The sequence below is a fragment of the Pituophis catenifer genome, unplaced genomic scaffold (assembly GCF_029215685.1).
Source record: "Pituophis catenifer annectens isolate HBS135680 unplaced genomic scaffold, rPitCat1.0.hap2 SCAF_1, whole genome shotgun sequence".
NCBI lineage: Eukaryota > Metazoa > Chordata > Lepidosauria > Squamata > Colubridae > Pituophis > Pituophis catenifer.
This window is the reverse complement of record NW_027256881.1, coordinates 248,204,468-248,221,815: the sequence shown is the minus strand read 5'-3', so window position 1 is coordinate 248,221,815 and position 17,348 is coordinate 248,204,468. Positions and strand designations below refer to the sequence as shown.

The following is a 17,348-nucleotide window of genomic DNA, read 5'->3' as shown; positions in this document are numbered from 1 at the left end:
GCCTGGAATCATCACTGTATTTCAGACATCAATACATTAGAGAGGGTCCAGAGATATTTTACTAGAAGAATACTCAAATCTTCTGCTCGAAATAAAATTCCCTATACCATCAGGCTTGAAATTTTAGGTCTGGATAGCCTCGAACTAGGCCATCTATGTTCCGACCTATGCTTAGTTCATAAGATTATTTACCAAAAAGTCCTACCTGTAAATGAGTACTTTAATTTCAACCGCAATAACACAAGGGCTATCAATAATTTCAAACTCAATGTAATTCGCTCTAATCTTGATTGTCATAAATATGACTTCTGCAATAGAGTAGTAAATGTCTGGAACTCTCTACCTGATCCTGTTGCTACATCTCACTAATCCCCATACCTTTTACCTTAAACTGTCTACCGTGGACCTTTCATGTTTCTTAAGAGATCCCTAAGGGGGCGTGCATAAGCGCACTAGCGTGCCTACCATCCCTGTCCTACTGTCCCCATTTATATGTAATCATTCTATGTGTTTATGTTTTACTTATTTATTTCCTTTTATTTGTGCCAAATTTTTTTCATGTGTCCATGTCTATGTCTATACTGTTACTTGTTTCCTTGTACTTGTTGACGAATGAATGAATGAATGAATGAATGAATGAATGAATGAATGAATGAAATTAATTTACTTTTTAAAGGTGCTTTGTGAATTCAGAAAATAGCATTTATAAAAATTTGATATTTGGGGTACTGATACAACAATATCAGTACCAGTATTGATTCTAGACTAATTAATTAATAAGATGAACTTTATGACAGGGTAGCATGGAGAGTACTTGCCTATAAAGTCGCCAAGAGTCGGACACAACTAAATGATTAAAACAAGAACAACTGTATGATAAAGTTTCAGCTATAGTTCCTAACGTGAATCACATTTTGGGTTTCTATTTATGAGGATGTCCTCATTCACATTTCAGCAGCTACTCTTTTAAAGGTCTCTTTTACTCTATTCAATTTTGGATACACTTTCCCCACCTTTTATATTTATGTATATGTTTCTATAGCCCCCTGCCTTTCTTTCTTTTCCATAAATGAAGTAATTTTCCTCATATCAATTCCATCACAGATTTAAAAAGGACACATAAAGGCACAACAGTGACTTTATCAAACTAATATACAGTATGTGATTAGCCTTGCAAGAGCATTGTCTAAAATGATGGATGAAATATCATCATTCAGCCAAAATACAACCAAATCAAAAAGAGGATAAAATCAAACCTGCCCTTAAAGCATTTGAACATATGATGGGGGAGTGTGTCACTTCCTCCTGCGTGATCTTTGGCTGGGTGCCTGCCTGCTTCATACTTGCAAATCCTTATGGCCAATGAATGATAAAGTTGTCTGTGTTCAAATCACAATTTCAATGTTGTTAGTTGCAATGTAAACAGAGTACTGGGGACAGCAGGTCAGTCATTATATCTGACCACTTGAAAGTGAATAAGCCGTATTTGCTCAGACTTTACAAGACCTTTAGAAATAAGAGAGGAAGATAAAAGCAAGAATCATTTACAATATGAGCTATCCAGTCAGTGCAAACAAGGATCCCAGTACATAGATAAGTACAAATGTTGGCTCTGAGCACCATGTACTTTTTAAATTCAGGCACTGTCTCAAAATAACAGATGTGACAGACAGCCTGCTGATTCTTAAATAGCAATAAATGTTGAAAAAGGTAACAATAATGCATTCTATGCCACTCCTTTCAAATAAATCTAAGCAACTTACAAGTCCTATAGCAGGGGTGAAATTCAGCAGGTTCTGGAGAACCAGTAGCGGAAATTTTGAGTAGTTCAGAGAACTGGCAAATACCACCTCTGGCTGGCCCCAGAGTGGGATGAGAATGGCGATTTTGCAGTATTCTTCCCCTGTCATGCCCACCAAGCCATGCCCACCAAGCCACGCCCACAGAACCGGTAGTAAAAAAATTTGAATTTCACCATTGTCCTATACTGTATCCTCATCATTATATTACATAAGACTAATAAAAGCACATACCCAAGCTGAAAATATAAACACCCACAATAAAATCTTTACTGCACAATCCTTTAATTCATCCCCCCCTTCCAGAGGGAGAGACCTGCTTTCACCTTGGGGATATGTGATGCCTTAAGACAGGGGTGTCACGGCCCATGAGCCAGATGCATCACACGTTGGCCACACCCACGCTCAGTTTAGCGAAAGGGGAAAAAGTCGCAATACGTCACGTGATGCCACTGTGACGCACTGTGAGTTTGACATCCCTGCCTTAAGAGAAAATTCTCACTTTGGAGCATCACAACATCTCATGAGGGATGGAGACTTTTAGCATACAGTACAACTTCTGCACACAAATCTTGGACAAAATATTCCATTTGTAGGAGGCAGTCCCATAGATAACCAGTCCACAAGCCATACAGGAAATCAATCTATTCCCCAAATTTGCTTCATTTGAAAATTTAAAAAATAGCAAAAGGTAAAAAAGAAAGGTAAAAAGATAGCCCCTCTTTGGACAGTTTAGAAATATGAAATATAAATAAATATAAATAAAAAGAAATCCTGGCATTTTCATGGACCCAATCATATTTTGGAGGGGCAACATTGCAGAAATGGGTTACCAGTGATGAATTTTCTGATGTTTTTAAACTCCTCCTCCTCCTAGACTACAGCCCTAGGTTTCTCTGATTAATGGCAATACTTAGCTTCTGAACATAGACATGGCCAGTTGGTATACATAAAATAACATACATGTCCTATTAGCTGAAGATGTATCGTTTCTGTAATTAATAATGAGGCTATGAAAAACATACTAAAAAAAATATCTGTGGAAAAATATGAAGAACATTATTTTAGCAAGGGTGTTTAAACTCACATATTTTGTTTTCAAAAAGAAATATCTGTTTTCTGAATTATGAGCCTGAATTATGAGAATAGTGCCTTTGAAAAATTCCCCCGTGTAAATAAAGCAAATAAAACCACTCTAATCACAGATTGAAATCTAGCATGACTGGAGTGGTACTCTAAATCATCCTTTACCTGCCTATCGTAACTATTTATAAGATTTATTTTGTGGAAGCATTAAAATATGATTCCCTACTTGCAGTATACCATGGCACATTCCACTCAAGTCACACTGTAACAATCCCCAATAATTCTGGAGGCTTTCAAGAACAGACTGGACAGCCACTTATCTGAAATGATATAAGGTCGCCTGCTTGAGCAGGGGGTTTGACTAGATGACCTCCACGGTCCGTTTCAACTCTTGTTATTCTATGACTTCTAATTCCATAATGACATGCCACCATCACGTACCAGTGTTGCAATACAAGATGAAACTATATAAATTGCAGCTTTTATATCATGACATTGCGCCAGGGGTGGGTTCTACTTATCTTTACTACCGGTTCTCTTCGTGTGCGCGCTTTATGCGCGATCACCTCTTTGGTCGCACGTTTTGTGCACGATCGCCTCTTTGGTTGTGCGCTTTGTGCACGATCGCCGTGTGCATGCTCGGTTCACTCGGACACCAAACTTGCACTTCGTGCAAGTGTGTTGCGAATCTGCCCAGCTGAGGTGCGGCAATCCGCTCTGCCGCACCTCTCAGCTGGGCGAAAAAACCGACATATAAGGTCGGCATAACGCCAAGGTGGGCGGGAGGGCCCAGCTCCCGAAGACAGAGAACCGGTTCGGTGATGTCATATCGTCACCACTACCGGCTCTCGCGAATCGGGCTGAACCGGGAGGAACCCACCACTGCATTGCGCATATTTTATTATTTGTTCCCTGGCAGATGGCCACATTTTCACTTATACACTCAACAAATTAAGACCACAGGAGATATAATCATCATCTTCTTTTAACGACCCCATAATCCCTTGTGGGATGGAGTCTGGGCAACTGAATGGAGATAGCAGAGTGTTTAATGGCCAGATGCTCTTCCTGTCGCCAATGCAGAGTTTTGTTCAGCAGATATATTCCATTGTGCCTCTACCTAGGATTGAACTCACAGCCTCCTGATTATGAGGTGAGAGCTCCACCTCTAGGCCACCGCACCACTCCACCACAGGAGATATAATAGGCCAGGAAAAATGCAAATGGCAAGGAGTACTAAAGTTAGGTGTGGTTTGTGTTTCCTGAAGTTTTAGTACTTACAATATGCAACTGGACTTCAGGCATTTGTGGATTAGTGGGAAAAATTACTTGTTCTTCTTTCCTATTTAAACAAATTCATACATATTTGTATACCTAAAGAACAAGTTTCCTTCCTGGGAATTTTTAGAAGAATATTTGCAAGGAAAAATAATGACTTTTAATTCTTATTTATATTGCTTGTTTTCCATACTGGAGGCTCTAGCTGCACTGAAAATGAACAATATGGGGGTGGGTGGGTGGTATCTGGGGGATTATTTGATAGAGAATATTGGATCTCTTTTTGCTTCCCCTGATTTTACTACATGGGGGAAGTGCTAAGAAAAAATGCCTTTGCTTGCACCTTAAATTCTTTGTATGAGAAAGGAACCATGGAGCAGATAAGAGCATTCTAGCAGTGCAATCCCCCTCCCCCCCATTATTTCTTATATATTTTGCTGAAATATTTTAAGGGGGAAAAATCACATTGCTCCTTTAGTTTACTTGCAGAGCAGCAAACAACATATGTATACCAACCATCTATCTCTGCAATCATTTTTCTGGCAGCTTGCAGCTTTTCTTGGTTCTTGTGCTTTGGTTAAATTCCAAGGAGAAACCTTATACAGAGCACCTCCCATAAAGTGTTAGGTGAGATGGGCAGGATAGAAAAGGGAGGGAGAGAGGGAGGAAGAATTTTCTCAGACTGGGAAGCATGTTTTGAGTTATGGAAAGTTAAACAATAGAAAACCACAATACTACCAGTGGCTGTCTCTATCATTTCCACCAATTAATGAAGCTCAAAAATTCCACTAGGAGACATTTGAAAGAAATTTTCAAGCATCTGAAAGGAATGGAGAAAAAGAAATGGGTCTTTTGTAAGAGAAATAAACTTGGGAAAAATTGCCAGGCAGATTTGACTATGACATTACGGGAAACATCTTAGTCATTGAGCTGCTCTAAGACAACTCAGCCTAGGCTAACTATCTGTCATGTGTATCATTTCTTTTTACCTCTAAAGAAGAAGCAACACTTCCTCGTTGTATATCCCAATGACTTTTATACATAGAAATGTTGGGATAGAAGCGTATGGATATTTGTTTTACTTATTAATGAAATTTATGTGTAGTTTATATGAAATTTCCATGAGATAAATTTGTATCATAAGAAGTATTTTTAATTGATCAGTACAACAAAATGAAGATTCCCGCACTCTTGTAACGCAACATAGTAAATTGGGGAAATATTTTGGAGCAGAATATAATAACAGAACTTTGTCAAGTGAATTTCATAGATCTAGGTAACAATTGTTGCAACTAGCTGAGATCATAAATGAAATACATACCTATTAGTATAAAAATAAGCGTCTCCTTGATACCACATTCCAAAATCAGGAAAACACACTCACAAATTGCTGCGCATTTGCACCGGTAGTCTTATATTGAATCATGTCATAGATTCTTCTGCTTTCACCTTTCCAAATATGCAGCCCATATGCTTAATAAATACACCCAAGTTTGAAGCAGAGGGACTCTGGAGACCTCTTAAATCGTGACATTTTCACAAGGCCGCTGCCAGTTTACTGTTCCTTATTTTCTCAGATACCCAATGTACTCGCAGTGCCATTGACAAGCTTGAACTGCACAAGTTTATCAATCCTTTCAAACTAAGTGGAAACAGATACTTTAAACACATTCCTTAATCTGACTTATACCAGGCAAGTTTCCTAATGGTGCAGTAGGTAATCAATATTGTTGCCAGTTGATTTATATTGCCTGTCAAGGAGAAGTAATTTTATGCTTTCAGGTGAAACCTGTTTGCAGATACTCTTGACCAAGCACATGCCTCCAATCCACACAGCAGCTCTTGTGCACGCCTTACTGGTTATGGAATCAGTTTCTTTCCTACATGCTCATTTCCAGGCCCATGGGGCATATTAATTTATATGCAGTGCTGCAGTCCAAAATTCAACACCACATTATTCTTACCAGCTGCAGCTGGGCCTATAAAATATTATTCAGGGTGATGCACCTTTTACACAGCATGGATCAAGCTGTACAAAGCTGCATTTGATCTGACTTTGACATATGAACCAGTTCACGCAGGTTGAGCTGATGCTTGGGTTATATATCATGAGATACTTTAGAATATTTACATAAATGCTCTATAAGAAAGCAACTTGTTAATTTTGAAATGCTGGTTTTCAGAAGTTTAGCAGGACACGAATTAGAATTAAATGAAAGAATATTCAGACCAGACCATAAAAAAGCTTTCTAGACCAAGGTCTTTAGAACCATGCTACTGTATTGTTAACTCGATACCTGAAAGACTTCCATCATGTAGAATTTTTTGATCAGTAACCATTTCTGTGTATTATATTGCAAATGTGTAATCTATGCAAGGTGGGCCCTTTTCTATTTGTATACAGATAGATAGATAATTAATTCATTGTAATATTTTCAGTGTCTAAGAATAGATTTATGATGTTAATAAGGTCAATCCGAAAGTGTAAGAAAGGGCAGTTTAGTCAAATGCAGCCTAGAGATTTTCATTAAAGTTGAGCACATGTTGAGCACAGTTGAGCACATCAATGATCACATCTAAGTTTCATAGCAAGTTTCTATATGTTCCCCCCTTATTCATTTATTATGATTTGTAATCAATACCATTTTTTTATCTCCCCCAATAGATTAAAGAAATCTGTCTTCAACAAAGGACAAAAGCCTTGGCCAAATGATTTTGAATATTACAAAACTGATGTAAGATGTCAGAAAAGACATAATTTCAGTCTGTTCCATTTAACTAGTTTGTCCTAGTGAGTCAGCAGCAATGCACTTTCAATATTAATTACATGTCCTTCATCAGAAAGCAACACAGATTGTTTTTGTTTTGTCTAATCAAAACATTAGTTTCACTTTAAAAACAATAGCCTAAAGATAATTTACACAAGTTGTTGAATATGCAAGGATGCAATGATAAAAATCAAGCTTGTTCCATAGGCCTATCTGGGAAATTCTATACAACCTTGTTCTACAATCATAGTTTATCATCTTCTAGCTTGCACTCTAATCAGGGGTTAACGGTATTCAGAATTCTGTGACTTACTGTGAGATGTGAGTTATTGGAGTCAGCAAAGTCTCTCCTTCCAGGTCAAGTTCATCAGCAAAGCTGTTTGTTCTAATGAATGGTCCTGTATGTGGCTCTAAAAATGGAGAGTTCCTTTTAACTGTGGAAGAAAAACAGGCAAGTAAAGGTTATCTATATCTAATCACTACAAAACATTGAAAAAGCTGTAAAATATTGAGGAATATAAAGAAAATAATTAAAAGGCAGAATCAAATATAAGTTTATAATACGAAGAAAATGGTATCCCTGCCTAGGTGCGTTCAAAAAAAAGGAGAACATGAGGGTTTTTTAATGGTTGTTTATGCTCTGGGATTATGGTATAAATGTCTGTCCTTGTAAACTATGTTTTCCCCTTTGGCAATATAGAAAGCAGATAGATATAAGAACTCTATGTATTAAACAAAAGCAAAGAAATATAATGAACCTTAAAAGATATATAGTATTTTGCTTCAGCAATTGTGGATATAAGCAAGCTTACCATGTGGAATTTTATGACAAAAATAAAAGCATAACACTTCATTAAGTATAAATATTACACTTAAACTAGGGGTTGTTTAATAAATTATATTATTGTATATGTCCAGTAACTTGTAATACTTTAGGTACAGACCAGAGGTGGGTTTCAGCAGGTTCTGACCAGTTCTGGAGAACCGGTAGCAAAAATTTTGAGTAGTTCGGAGAACCGGTAGTAAAAATTCTGATTGACCCCGCTCCCATCTATTCTCTGCCTCCCAAGTCCCAGCTGATTGGGAGGAAATGAGGATTTTGCAGTATCCTTCCCCTGGATTGGGGAGGGAATGGAGATTTTACAGTGTCCTTCCCCTGCCACGCCACGCCCACCAAGCCACGCCCACAGAACTGGTAGTAAAAAAATTTGAAACCCACCACTGGACTGGATCATTTTTTCCCCTTGGAGTTGGGGAGGGAATGGAGATTTTACAGTGTCCTTCCCCTGCCACGCCCACCAAGCCATGCCACGCCCACCAAGCCACACCCACAGAACTGGTAGTAAAAAATTTTGAAACCCACCCCTGGTATAGACACTATGTCTAGGGTTTACAAACTCCTAATCCACTGCTTTAACCACTTGCTGAAACTTTATTACTTGCTGTGACCGATTCCCAATAAACTGATGATAAACAGAGATCCTGGCAATACTGTTATAACCCACACCGTCTAGATTATTATCACAACATAATACTACTTAGGGCCTATAAGGGTTTTAATGTGGTCCTGAGCAGAGATAAGCAATCTTTTTTTCTATCAAAATATGTACTTTCTCATAGATAATCTGTCAGAAACACATAGGTTGAAATATGCCGTGCATAGAGTAATTTTGACTGTGCAGGATGATTTCCATGCCAGGGAATCTGTACTAAATATGTCAACCTCCAGGTTCTGAATCAGGCGGGTTAAGAGAATGAAAACAAAGAGTAGCTGAGTTTACCTGGAGAAGTGGGAGATGGTTGCTCTGTAGTAAAGGATGTCCAGGAATGCTGTCGGTCTGAATAAACAGATGAAAAGGACAAGAGGGAGTGGACAGAACAGGGAAACAGAGAAGGAGAAAGTGATCTAGGGCCTCCGTTACGGTATCAAAGTCACAATTAAGAAAACAAGAAAGAAGGTTTTTAAATTATCATTTCAATTAAAACAATGCTAGTAAGACACGTGCATCAACTGTGTCATTTGTGTATTATACAAGTGCCAAATAAAAATACACAATCTTGCCTAGCATATTCTAATAAACAGTGCTACAACAATTGTAACATATATCAGGAACTGCCTTGCTCAAGGTAACCCTGTTCCTCTGTCCAGACATCAAGAGAGATACATGGATCGCAGGCCTTTGCAGTAGCTTTCATGTCTGACCCCCACTTGCATTTCATAAGGCTTTGAGAACTGCTCTGTTCAAGCAGACCTTTGACCTTGGATGACTGAGAGGTGATTGTTTTTTAATGTTTGTAGCATGCTGATATGTTTAGTTGCTTTGTTGTACACCACCCAGAACAGGAGTGATTGGGATGGTCTACAAATGTTAGCATTCTAACATTAAAAAATTAAGAGGGGGTGGGGAAAGGCAGTGATAGAATCCAGGGCTCTTCTTACGCTGAAGAAATTTATTTCCTTGAAGGAATCTGTAGGAGATAATTCTCCTTCCGCATCCAGGCCCTTATGTCTCCTTGGTGAGTTTTGGAACATATTAAGGAGCCGTGTAACGGGGTGAGCTCCTGTTACTTGTCCCAGCTTCTACCAACCTAGCAGTTCAAAAGCATGTAAAAAATGCAAGCAGGAAAATAGGGACCACCTTTGGTGGGAAGGTAATAGCGTTCTGTGCGCCTTTACCATTTAGTCATGCTGATCACATGATCATGGAGATGTCTTCAAACAGCGCTGGCTCTTCGGCTTTGAAACAAAGATGAGCACCACTCCCTAGAGTCGGGAATGACTAGCACATATGTGCGAGGGGAATCTTTACCTTTACCTTTAAGGAGCTGGAAAGAGGAAATGTGACTTTTGCTTCCTTAGAAAATGTTTTTGGTGCAAGAGCACTGGATCCTTATCCACTGAATAAACATACTGAACTGACCTACCTACTTCTTACAATTATAAGAATGAGAAAGGTACTTATCATGTCATCTTAAAAATAAGCTGTTTTCCTCCTTTAATAGCTGAATTACAATAATAGGAAGATGGCAAGTGTTGCCAATTTTTCTTCCTGCACTTCATGCTAAGTTAATCAGTAGTGAGAGCGTATAGAAATTATGGCAAGCAATGTTAAGATTCAGAATTCAGCATGCAATAGGTAAAGATAGCTTCCTTAACTTACCAAAATTTTTTAACATGCCTGTTTCTCCTGTATACTTGTAAGAGTTTCAAGAGAACAGGAGACAGGGAGAAGGGAGGAAAAAAGAATAGATGTCAGAAGGAAAGGAGATTTTTGTTCCAAAACTGGAGTCAACATCTTGTCTTTTAAATGTTAGAAATCCCAATTAAAGGTTAGTATCAGTTGTGCCCAGAAAGCAATGAAAGAGAGCTTTAACATGTTTTGACTTGCATAATCTAGTCAGAAATCCAGAACTAGATGTGAATTTATAACCTGACACACATTCAAATGAACTGTTTTTCATAGATAGTTGTTTTCTTCTCCATATTTTTCAAAATTGCAATATATCTGTACGAACTTGTCAAATGTTTTTAAATAAAAGGGATACAAAATGTCCAGATATTAAAATCTAAAGCAGATGTGTATACATATATGTATGTGTGTGTGTGTGTATGTATGTATATATATATGTGTGTGTGTGTGTGTGTACAGTTAATATTTCGGGTTTCTTCCTGTGTAATTGTGAACATATCCCTAAAAGGGTAGAAGCGACGTTTCGACAGAATCTCATCTGCCATCATCAGGCTTATGTGAAGGGTCTTTTGCTGTAACTGCCGTTACTATTTCAAATCTGGTGCTGGTAGTCTGGGATGGCTACCAATTACACGGGAAGAAACCCGAAATATTAACTGTACACACATATATACCCGTGAAAACTTACATAGATATATATATATATATATATATATATATATATATATATATATATATATATATATATATATATACACACACACACACACACACACACACACACACACACACACACACATATACATATAGCACACTAGCACTTTAAAGAAGTGATTTTAAAAGTGTTTTCTAAAGTTTTTGTTTTAAAGTACTTAGTTCTAAAACTGAATAAAAAGAATTGAACTATTATTGTATAAATGTATTTTCAGAGTGGAATGGATTGCAGATGTATATTGTAATTTGTTGAATCTAAATACCTAAATGCAAATACCTGAGTGATGAGACCAGATACTATTTTAATAATATTGAGGCAGAAAATTTTAAATCAATTTTCACAAGCTAAAGCTTTCTTTTTTTAAAGGGACCCTTGTTCAAAAAAACCTCCTAGATATAAATTATATGTTCTATTGCAGATTAATGCTGGGGTTATTAAAACCACAGATCCATAAAACCTTTCCATTTGATATCCTTAGACAAAATTATATCTTTATATCATCAGACAGACAGAAAATTGTAAGTCATTGGCATTAGACTGGAAGCAACTGAAAAATATATTCATATGGGTAGTGGCAACCAGTTACAAAAATGCTGAAAATGATACATGACATAACAACATTGAATTACTACATTACTTTAGACCAGTGTTTCTCAATCTTAGCAACTTTAAGATGTGTGGAGTTGAAGTCATTATTACAACTACAATATACATTTTAAGACTCAGATGCTAATAACATGGCTTGATTTGGTTTAAATTGTAACTCCTTATTTTAATGCATGCAAATTGTATTCGAGTCTTTCCAATTTAATGGCCATTTTACTTCTAGTAAACAAATAAAATAACTGAAAGTCTTACCAGAATTTTCATAGGGATCCATATGATAAATATCAGCTTTCCTATCCTCCAACACATGGTCAAATGTGATTTGTGGAACAGGTAAAATCTTATCAGGAGAGGGTGATCCGTTATCCTTTTCTGTTTTGGTTTTCTTCTTTTTTACCTAACAAAAATAAGCATTGAAATATTCTTTTAAAAAACAAACCCCAATCCTTTAATTCATCACTATAGGATAATTTAAAATTAGAAAAAAACTAGAGAAATTACTATGTATGCGAATATTGTTGGGGGCTGGCAATATTCTACCGCATAACTCCCAATGACCAGTAAGATCCCACAGAGTTCGTCTCCTCTGGGTCCCGTCAGCTAAACAATGCCGGCAGGGGAGGCCCTTCTCTGTGGCTGCCCCAGCTCTCTGGAACCAGTTACCTCCTGAGGTCCAGACCATCCCCACCGTATTGGCCTTCCGAAAAGCGGTGAAGACCTGGCTTTTCCGGCTGACCTGGGGCCGTTGATCTTGCTCTTGCGATCCGGCAAGATCCAGCCATAAATGGTGTGAATGAGTTTTAATGTTTTTAATGTTTTTAATTTTTGAATGTTTTCAATAATGATTTTAAATGCATTGTGAGCCACCCTGAGTCTTTGGAGAGGGGTGGCATACAAAATGAATGAATGAATGAATGAATGAATGAATGAATGAATGAATGAATGAATGAATAAATAAATAAATAAATAAATAAATAAATAAATAAATAAATAAATAAATAAATAAATATACTGACTCTGTAAACCGCTTACAGGTGGCTGTAAAGCACTGTGAAGCGGTATATAAGTCTAAGTGCTATTGCTATTATACAATTTAACTTCCATTTTTTTTAATCTAGTGAGATGATTCCAATCAGTAAATAAAAAGTAAAATGTTCTAACCATTATAATTCAAAAGGCACACGTTTCTGCTTTACAACTGGCATTTATTATCATGGATCTTCACTGCAATTATTCAGAAAACTGGAAGCTTTTTACATTACATGATCACAGTCATTAATAAAGTCTAAATGAGGTGATGACTTGACTCACTATTCCTTCCTTCCTTCCTTCCTTCCTTCCTTCCTTCCTTCTTTCCTTCCTTCCATCCATCCATGCATCCATGCATCCATCCATTACTATAACAAAATTAAATTGTTTCAGATGTCCTTAATGAGGAATTACTTGTTTACACAGCTCAATATTATTTCCTGAGAATGGCACTGAACTCCTGGACAACTGATGGAAGTTTCAGGAGTTCTACTGTGGAATCATCGATAATCATCTATTGAAGCACATGAAGTGGAGTGTGCAGAGGGCTGATGAGCCCTTAGGTCCCTTCCGGCTATGATTCTATGATTCTCTGAAGGTAACATACACAGTTTCATAAACATTACCAAAGACCCACAGTGTTTTACAGTTTGGTTCTTTGGTTCCTAGTAGCTATTTTTATTTATTTTGAAGTCCTGTCTTTAAACCATCTCAGAGTATTTAGATACCCAATGCCTCTATCCTGTTTTCATTCTGGAAACATTTTTTTTAAAAAAGACGAATATAACAAATTTATCTACATCATTTTCAGTGGTGAAATCCAAATTTTTTGACTATCGGTTCTGTGGGCGTGACTTGGTGGGTGTGGTGTGGCTTGGTGGGCGTGGCAGAAGGATATTGCAAAGTCTCCATTCCAACCCCACTCCAGGGGAAGGATACTTCAAAATCCCCATTCCCACCCCACTCTGGGGCCAGCCAGAGGTGGTATTTGCCAGTTCTCCGAACTACTCAAAATTTCCTCTACCAGTTCTCCAGAACCTGTCAGAACCTGCTGGATTTCACCTCTGATCTTTTTCCCCTAAAAAATTCTAAATGGGAAATATCGATACTAAATTAGAGCTAAAATCACACATAAAAATAAACAGAACAGAATTACCTTATTTGAACAGTTTTTTGGAGGGAAAAAAACCACCTTGTGCACAATTCCTCTCTACCTACTTAATTAGAATTCTTTGCCAAGACAGGAAGCTTTAAAAAGATATTATTTTCCCCTATCCTTGCCCAAAGTGTGGGGTGGAAGAGACTTCATAAATCATGTAAAAGGTCTCCTAAGTCTGTTGGGACTATGTAATTGAAACTGTAACTGTTAACTATGCATATAGTTAAAAAGTTACCAGATCCATTGCTTTGCATTGCAAGAAATGCAAAGCTTCTAGAAAGAGCCCAAATGAAGCGAAATTTCCTCATATGTCTCTGTATTCCTGTGATGTATATTCTACTGAATATATTTCAAGATGCTGGCTCAATTACAAATGTATTTAGGTGGTATTCAGATGTAGATTATACTGTACCTCCATTTACTGGACTCAGGGCACTTCCATGAAGGAATAAACAGCAAAATATTTCAGGACGAATATGTATTGAGCCATATTCTAACACATTGTAAAATAACAGTTTGCCATTTGTTACCCTTTTTAAATTCCTCACAGTTTCACTAACTGCATATGCTTGATGCAGATTCTCCTGAAGAAAATCTGAAGAAAATTTGAAGGATAAAATTGTCCCCACCCTCAGTTCTGCTTGTCACTGAAACAAGAGAAGTTTTTATGCATTTTGAAGCACTGAACAGAGATGGAAGCCACAAAACTCTCCACAATTTTATAAAAGTGTCGTGTCAGGTAGGCAGGCTGACAAGTCTCTCATGTTCCAGAATGTAATGCTACATGAAAAATAACATCTTCTGCATGGATGCTTTATTTTGGAGAGAGACTGGTCAAAATATTGAACAAGGCTATGTACCAATACACCAATTTGATGGGAAAGAACTTCATTTCCATCCAGCTTTAAATATTAAGTTATTCAATAAAAAATGTGAAATGAAAACAAAAAGGTATTCATTACCGACACCATCGCTATTTTCTTTGGCTTGGGACTAGGAGACAACAGATGATAACTTCTGGAAGGCTTTTTAATATATATTTTCCACGTAGAAGAATCTGGGTTTTCTGATGCATAGCACCTCCAGGCTGTCTAAAATATGTTTTAGAAACACACAAAGGATGAAGTTAGCAAGAAAACAGATATGCATCTCTCAGATATTAGTCTAGGTTGCATGGATATACATTTTTATATCTCTAAAGAATACCCTAAACCAGGAATTATAGAAATTTCAAAACAGAGGCAAAAGAGTGGAGGGATAAAAGAAAAAAATATGCGCCACTTATGAAGCAATGAGTTACTGAGCATACTTTATATTTAGTTATTGAACAGGTTGAAATAAAAAATGCAATTATGACTCAAAGCCTCACATTTAGTGGTGAAATCCTACCGGTTTGCACCGGTTCGGGCGAACTGGTTATGATAAAAGCTACCAGTTCAGAGAACTGATAGTAAAAAAAAAAAGCTACCGGCTAGTCCGAACCAGTATTTCTGATGATCAGCTGTGCCGTATGATTTAAAATCGCTAGAAAGCAGGAAATCCTGCTTTCTAGTGAATCTAAATTGCGTGGCACAGCTGTTTCCCCCTTGCTGTTCTACTTACCTTCCCAAGTCTCATTTTTCTGTGCACAGCGCGCGTATGGCGCATACTGTGTATGTGCATGCACGCAGTGTGTGTTTGATGCACCGAACCGGTGACAAACTGGGGAAGATTTCACCACTGCTCACATTGCTTCCTTCTGCAGTAGCTGCAAATGAAAACTGGATGAAGACTGAAAAATCATCAGCCCAGTTTCATTACTGGAAAAATAAAATAATAATCTTTCTGAGCAACGTTTGACATAATAACACCAAATCTACCCTTTTAATAGTTGTAATACATATAAGAAAGCTAGTGTTTAAGCATGAAGGCACCTGAATAAGAGAAGCAGCTGCTGGAATTTGTCGGTTGAAATGCTTTTGCCTTTGTTTCTGTTGTACCTTCAGAGCAAAACCAGAACCAAGGATTCCCTGAGGAACAGAGGAAATTAGTAGAATAAACCAATCAATCAGTTACATAAATGCCATTTCAAATATAAGGTTTGTGGTAAATTCAGCTACCATGGAATTTGGAGCAAAGGTTGAGATTTTAATGAATTTGGGCATGTTTATTGACAGCTGCATCATTCCTGAAATATCCAATTAGCTCTATTTGAGGTGGAATATTTCCAGTATTTTATACTCTCTAGCATTTGCACATTTAAGAATTGCACCGAGTGATTGTTGCAAACTCATAGCATAAAAAGTGGGTCCTATTCTTGCTGATCGTAATATATTTTACATATATGAATATTAACATATATTTAAGTAAATAAATCCATGACATTCTGGGATTGGTAACAAAATGAATACATAAATGTCAGGATCGTTTGAATTGGTTTTGGCAGTGCTTTGAATTATTATTTCTGCAAAATGGCAACAAAACAGTGCAATTGTTGTTGTTGCTGCTGCTGCTAATATATTTCCTTGATCACCCTCAACTTCTCAGCTGTTTAAGTTTCCTTTTTGAACAAATTCTACTCAGGAAGCCCACTCAGAAAACCCTCCTCTCAAGAATTAAATAAAGTGACATAAGCCAGGGAGACAGCAGGTCACTAAATATTGAATACGTCAAGGAATTTTAAACCTATTTCTTATGATTAATTGTGCAAGAGCCTTACATATTAAATGTTTTTCTCCCTTAAGAATTATCAAAAGCGTATGTTGCCCTCAAATTAAATGAAGATGGTAGAAAACAACTGCAGAGTCTATCTATCTCTACTCTATATTACCGTAAGTGTGTGTTTGTATGTAAACATGTATATGACAGCAATGGAACGCAAGATCGCAGGGAAATTACAACATACTTAAATAAAGATCTAGGTATATCTTACCAAATGCTCAGAAAAGTTTGAAGCGATAATGTTTTACTGTTTACATATTTTACTGATATAATGTTTATTATTGCCTTTAAGTTTCCTGTTTTTGATTTTTTTTTTCTTCCTCTCTTTAACTCATGTAAGCTGTCCAGAGTCATTCTGGAGTTGGGTGACAACCTAAATCTAAATCAATACTATTCCTTATTTTGTTTTTTACAATTAATATTTTAGTTTTTGCCCTTATGGCAGTCAACATAACAAATTTTCACCTCTTATAAGCTGTATTGAGTTCAGTGCAATGTAAAAGAAGTAGATAAAATTAATGTGCAGTTAATATTACATTACATAGGGGCTAATAAAAATCAATCCTAATATATGTATGTACAGCTAAAAAAAGTTTGGACAACTTACTGCAGGCAAGGCAAAAAATGATATTGCAAATACAGAAAAGCAAGATGCAATAGTTTTTCCTATCCACGTTTGAGGCACCTTGTCTCCATAACCGATGGTTGTAACAGTCACCTGAAATCAAGAAATAAATATGATTACCATGCGGTCATCTAGCTTTATTCATATTTCAAGTTATTTCTGAAGTATATTTATGTACAGTGTTTCCCCAAAAATAAGACCCTGTCTTATATTTTTTTTGAACCCAAAATAAGCGCTTGGCCTTATTTTCGGGGAGGTCTTATTATTTTGGAGCGCATGGAGCAAGATGGGGTTCCTCTTGCCGTCTTACCTGATTTCCAGCTCTGTGTTTAAATATTTTTGGGGAGGGCTTATTTTCGGGAGGGATGTGCTCAACAGCCCAATTGGGCTTA

At 37.1% G+C, this 17,348-nt stretch overlaps 1 protein-coding gene across 1 annotated transcript in view; it reads right to left on the bottom strand.

The window, feature by feature from the left end:
• Positions 1 to 17,348, bottom strand: part of KCNQ1 (potassium voltage-gated channel subfamily Q member 1) — a 379,098-nt gene that overhangs the window by 251,673 nt on the left and 110,077 nt on the right. Inside the window, exons 7-13 of the mRNA XM_070957421.1 lie at positions 16,939 to 17,049; positions 15,545 to 15,640; positions 14,594 to 14,722; positions 11,696 to 11,840; positions 10,093 to 10,119; positions 8,713 to 8,769; positions 7,245 to 7,365 (exon numbers count right to left, since the gene is read on the bottom strand). Coding sequence (XP_070813522.1) covers positions 7,245 to 7,365; positions 8,713 to 8,769; positions 10,093 to 10,119; positions 11,696 to 11,840; positions 14,594 to 14,722; positions 15,545 to 15,640; positions 16,939 to 17,049 — 686 coding nt within the window. The remainder of the gene's footprint in view (positions 1 to 7,244; positions 7,366 to 8,712; positions 8,770 to 10,092; positions 10,120 to 11,695; positions 11,841 to 14,593; positions 14,723 to 15,544; positions 15,641 to 16,938; positions 17,050 to 17,348) is intronic.